Source organism: Teleopsis dalmanni, chromosome 1 (assembly GCF_002237135.1).
Source record: "Teleopsis dalmanni isolate 2A chromosome 1, ASM223713v2, whole genome shotgun sequence".
Classification (NCBI taxonomy): Eukaryota; Metazoa; Arthropoda; class Insecta; order Diptera; family Diopsidae; genus Teleopsis; species Teleopsis dalmanni.
The window spans coordinates 230,067,481-230,073,841 of NC_051846.1; the positions used below are offsets into that span (position 1 = coordinate 230,067,481).

At 31.1% G+C, this 6,361-nt stretch overlaps 1 protein-coding gene across 1 annotated transcript; it reads right to left on the reverse strand.

The window, feature by feature from the left end:
• Positions 1-575: 575 nt before the first annotated feature.
• Positions 576-1,428, reverse strand: LOC119667964 (aurora kinase B-like; the record flags this gene model as incomplete). The annotated part of the gene is given in 3 exon segments (XM_038077315.1): positions 576-869; positions 941-1,132; positions 1,218-1,428. Coding segments are annotated over 3 exon segments (629 nt in total), but the record flags the coding sequence as incomplete, so codon positions are not given.
• Positions 1,429-6,361: the final 4,933 nt, after the last annotated feature.

Below are 6,361 nucleotides of genomic sequence, written 5' to 3' on the forward strand. Positions count from 1 at the left end.
AGCCATAACTGCAATTCACATACTACCTTGAGTTCAATTGATTATACCCCCTTGAAAGGGTTAGCTTTTTCCGCATTGATTCTAGTTGATTTGAATTAAAATTCAACCCATTCTCGATTCATTCTTTTTTGAACAATCCCCCTTCCCTGTCATGCTATCTTTTCCTAACCACATCACAATTCATGTATGCGTATTTGGCAGTTCTTTCATGTTATCTAAGGTTATCTAAGATCACCGGGGATACATAACATTATTAAAAGAAGAGATATATCATATAACGTAATATTTCACCTAATATTATCACCTTTCCTGATACAAGGGTTCTTAATTTCAAGTAATCAAATCTTTGAGTAATTATTACATCGATGAAATCGGAAACAATATCATAAATATTTGTATTATGTACCGATTATATAATGACAACTGTGACCTAAGTTTCCCTAAATAAGTAAGTGTAATATAACCATAGGTCTCTGTTAAAACAAGGATTCAGAACTTCATTTTTATAAACTCAGAATATAATATTGATTCATATATGCAAATATATAATTAACTCATTGGCTTTCATCTCTTACCGATTGGATGGAGTGTGAGTTGACCAGCCGAAATCAGCTAATTTAATATCGTCTGATGAGGTGAGCAATATGTTTTCCGGTTTTAAATCTCTGTGAATGACATTGTTCAAATGGCAGTAGTTGAGTGCATCAGCTACTTGATATGTGTATTTTGCCGAACGGAATTCATCGAAGCGCTGATCTTTTGAATTGCGCAAATGTTTATATAGTTCACCTTCAGATGCGAGTTCTAGAGCTAAATAAATGCGTTCATTGTCATGAAACCAAGTCAGCAAGCGTAAAATGTTTGGATGTCTTCAATAGATTTTTATACTCCATATTAGTATATAGTTAAGTATTTATGTATATATATATGCTGTGCTTACTTTAGTTGTGATTGTATTTCTATTTCATATAAAACTCGCTTTTCTACATTTCCTCGCCGTAGTTCATCTTTAAATAAGACTTTCATTGCCACTAGATATTTCGAAGCCCGTTCACGTGCTATATACACTCGTCCAAATTTACCACGTCCAAGCGGAGCGCCCATTTCAAAATCCTTAACAGACCATTGATAACTAACAGTAAAATAGTTTATGATTTATATTATAGCACAATCAAATTAATTTTTGCTACATATAATAGTAAAATGACTGTACCAACCTTCGCCCATATGCTGGATGAGACATCATCCTTAATGACATATCCTTCACATTTTCCTTGTGCTCCTTTGGGACCGAAGTCAAATATTCCTCTAAAGCACTGATTGTTGGTGGTTTTTTATTCACTTTTTGCATTTCTTCCATTATTATTATTTTATAAAGTATAATTTACAGTACGTTTAGCAACAAACGGCAGAAATCCAATTGATATTAAACACTGTTTAACTCGATTTTTTTTGATAAACGTCAAAGTAAAAGAAAGCAAATATGAAAATTTTAATATTAACGTTGCTACTTTGTTTGTGAAAATTAATTATAAATGCGTTATGCTCTGTTCAGACAGTCAAATTTGCTTATAATATAGCCATGTGCCATTTTCCTTAATTTCATTCTAACCTTAAAACTGAATTTTGTATGGAAAAATTAACTTAATTTCGCTGAAACGAAATTGGAATTAAGATTTTTGCTAAATTAAGGTGTGTCTGAGCACAGTATTATGTTGTGTTATAATTGTTTGGTTTGATTTTCGAATAAATTCAATATAACATTTTTCGAAGGCAATATATCACGATCAAAATCACGATCACAATTGTGAAGCAAAGAAATGTGAAAATGGGAAAGAAGTATTCGTGGCCAGCGCCAAGTTAGCAACGTTGGGGGAAAACACGGCCATAATTTACAAAAAATGTTTTAAAAATGATATTTTGGTTAATATAAAGAAATAAACTAAAACAAAAGCCATACGTATTAGGTCTATTAAACAAATTTTCTAGTAAATGAGAGCATCTGAAAGAGGATAACATCCCTGTCGAAAGTTGAAAATGCTACACAGACTTTACTTATATATTTTATTTACAGTAAAATTTGTGTGATGAATGAATCAGTTGTTTTGGTTGGGATTATTGAAGTTTTGTGTCGTTTATTTGCACGGCACTGGTGTTCTCACCAGACTCTACACAAAGTTGTTCCATGAAAATCTGTGTAAAGAGCGTAATTTGTCACTTTATTTGTGTTACGCTCACAGTTTGAACTTTACTTGTGTTTTACTCGAGTTTTACTATGAGCAACTTGTGGAACAGACCTTTAGACATGCAATTTGAAACATATATCAGTGATAGTACTACGAACCTAAACAAAAGTTTTTAGAACTAAAAAACCAAGTATTTTAAGAAAAAGTTATTTATCCAATTTTTTTTTTTGCGTAGCAATAGTTCTTGTTAAATATATTTTTGCACTTGTATGGAATATTGAAGGCAAAAAATTAATAACCATTCAATATTCAACCATTCAATATTATTCATATTGTTACTAAGAATTAATAAAAAAATTGAGAACTTTTTGCTTATTAAGAAACTTTGCTAAAAATCAAATATGCTTAATGAGTTTGTTGCTGTGAAGTCAAGATATTCGATAACAGTTCCACCACTCAATCTGAAATGTGAAAATAAATTGTCAATTATAACTTTTGCAAGGCTCCTAACTTTTTTAATTTTGGATGAAAATGAAAATCTCAATTTCTTTTTTAATAAAAAAATTATTTCATCTTCAATGTAATTAGCCATTTTCTAAGGCTTTTCAATAAATCTGTTGCATAAACAAAATTTGCTATAAAGTTGTTATTATTTTTCCTAAAAGAACATTATCATTAACATACTTTAAATATACTAAAAACTTTGATATATTGAAGTTAAGTAATAAATACAATTGAAATAAATTAAACATTTTTACATACTCAACTTTATTTATACATTAAATAGCCTATGTCTATAAGTGCATAATCTCACTTCATCTTAATAGATGGAGAGAGTTGAGCACTTGTAGACAGACCAAACTCATGTTACCTAAACCGTGGACCAGAGAAGCGATAAAAGTGCTTAGCTATTCGCGGAGCACTCTAAGCTGGCTGATCTCACTAATTACTGGACATGGCAACTTCAAGTATCACCTCAAAAAGATAACTCGTGCTGAGGAAGACACTTGCAGACTATGTCTAAAAGAAAAGGAGACAGCGGTGCATATACTGTGCCAATGTCCAGCACTGGCAAGTAGGAGGAAGACTGTCTTGGGACACCATTGGATTGGTGACGACTTGGCAGGAAACCTCAAGCTAAATGAGCTGCTTGCATTAACAAAAGATGTAGTTATGCGAATGAAAGCCACTCCAGCTTTAACTCAATAACAACATCCGAGAATCGAAGGACGAAAAAGGACCCAAGTCGTTTCGTGGTCTACTTCGACTAATCCTTCACTTCAGTGGGGCCACTTGTTGGACAGTGCGCTGTCCCAACGTTCCACCATATATAATATACATTAAACATTATACATTAATGATATACGATTATATAGAGACCAATAGCAACGAGACAATGCAAAAAACTAATATGCTGTCTTCTGTCTAACAACAAGATGTACAAATATCTAAAACAAATAAAAACTTTTCATATTCAAACTTTAAGGATCTATCGAAGTGTCTTAATTTTCTTCTTTCGTTGGATTAAGTCACGTTTACACATTCATCAATTTTTTTAAACTAGTAACCCTTTCCTTCTTGTCCTTACCCCAAGAGTAAATTGGAACCGGTGTTACTTTTATCTCAATGATAATTCTAGTTTTTAACTACATGTGTCTGTTTTTTTGACGAAAAGTTTTATATTTTTTATGTAGCTTACTTCTACTCCACTGATTTCCTTTAATTGCTTAAAGCATTTGCAAGTTTCCAACGTTCACACTTTTCCATTTTTCTAATCACACCTACTATTTCCTTTATATTTCTTCGCTTTCATTTCCGTCGTTGTCACTTAGCACGATAAATCAACTGCTCTTTGTTCAGCAACCACATACACGCACCTCGGAGTGGCACATTCTGGAAGAAAATTACTGAGTACGCAATAAGAAAAGTAGTGGAACTAACAAAAGGATCCAACACTGGAAGGTGCCAACAGACACAAAGCTTGAAGGTGGTGCAACATTTGTTACCGTGACAACTTCTTTTTCTGTGCCACTATTAGCAGGGCGTTATAAATTTTAGTGGTGACAGTTGACAAACGATTTTATGTAAATATTCCTTGAGAAATGCTTTAAGTACAGAATAAAAGTGTTAGTAAAATTTATATTTATGTTTGGATTTTTATTGCATATTTTTTAAGAAAACATTTAAAAATTTTTTTTATTTTAAATTTATTTAAAATATATATATTTATGTAAAAATTCACGCAAACCATAATAGGATTTGCGAATGATTACTGAAATTATGTATAGAAAAATCTTTAAATTTAATTAATAGTGTTTATTTTGACTTTCTAGAAAAATATTTAGGCTTTGTTATTTACTTCTCTGTCCTTTTATATATTTCACAAATGATCAAAATCCTTTTACATATTTAATAAAGTATTGTCAACTCGCATAAAGAAGTTACTAAAGTACAAAGTCATTGGCATACAAAGGAAGAGAAATCCTTTGGCACAGCTTGACTTATTTTATCATATGATATTTTGTTTTCAAGTATTTCCGCATAGAGAAATTTATTCCATTCATAGCAGAAATTGTATCTAGAAGAACCACTTACCACTTACCACACACACATAAGAGGAGAGAAATGAAATAATATTTTCACAAAGATTTTCAATTGGGATTCTTAACAATTCAAGTCACATATGATAAAATATTTATTTACCACATAGAGTGTGTGAATAGTGGTGATATCAACTACATAGATACAAAGAAAGCATTTAGAAACAACCCGATGATTGTGGGTGTTTGATACTGAAAATTACTTCATAAATAAGCCTTATTGTGTCGGTAAGTGTCTAGTTCAATGCTTTGTGCTCTGATTTTATAAGAAATTCATGTAGAATTCAAATTCTGCCGGAAGTAATCAAACTGCTTGTATTGTATTTATAACACCTTCAGCCGATACCACTTGAATAAATAAACATAAGTTGGAATTATGCTGTATGATAGTTTTTATATTAAATATTTTATATAAATTGATAGGAGCCCATCTAATATACAAAACTACTTCGAGTTAACAGAAAAATCTACATATCATATAAATAGCATAAAATTTTTACCATTTACCATAAGTGTAGGGAAGGATTTACATTTTGGTTATGGTATACGACCATCATAACATATTCAAGTATATATAATCGGTTTAATGGTTACGTGATGTTCATTAAGAAGAAACTTTTTTTGCTTTATGATATTTTATACATTTGATGTAAATAATAAATTTTCTAAAAAAATTAAAAAAAAGGATTTAAATAAAATGCATCTACTAAAGTTACTCATACACAATATAGTTGAATTAATTTTAAATTGTTTTCTTTGAAGTGAGTATATTCAGCAACGAAATTACATGAATTATTTAATTAATTATATTAATTCATTAAAATTCTACTCTACTCTATTCTACTCTATTCTACTCTATTCTACTCTACTCTACTCTACTCTACTCTACTCTACTCTACTCTACTCTACTCTACTCTTCTCTATTTAACTATAATTTATTTAAATGGATTTTTAAATGCTGAGAAAAAATTGCAAAAAGTATCAATTACTGAACAATTATGAGAAGAGTAAAATTTAAATTAAAAATTACCTTTTTACCGAAATTAATATTGAAATCAATATAATCACTCTCAGTTAGCGAAATATAATGGCAACTATTAAATAATTTACCTAGGTGGTTCATCTTAAGAATATTGGGTATCTATCCACCCAAAAGAGAACTGGTTATTTTAGCTATTCTTCTTCTTCTTCTTCTCTTATCCTCTTTCCCCAGTGTAGTATGGGACTGGACTTCCGCCATCCTCTTGAATTGCGTACTTCGTGGCTGTTGACATTACAAGAAAAAATTTCTGCTTGGAATTCTGCATCAACTGTCCTTCACCATGTTCTAGCAGGGAATCCAATCTTCCCTGCTATTTCTCTGGAAGTTCTATCTAAGTGCTTGATTAGCAATTTTTTAAGAGCATCTATGACAGATCCCACGCTATACACAAATGCACACTTCTTCAGAGGTTGGTATTTGGTTGGTGACACCCCAAAGATTAGTATTGCATACACGATTAGACCAACATATTGTGAAAATCTGAAAATCTCAAGCATTTGTTGGAAAAAGTTGACGTTATTGTCCATGATGGG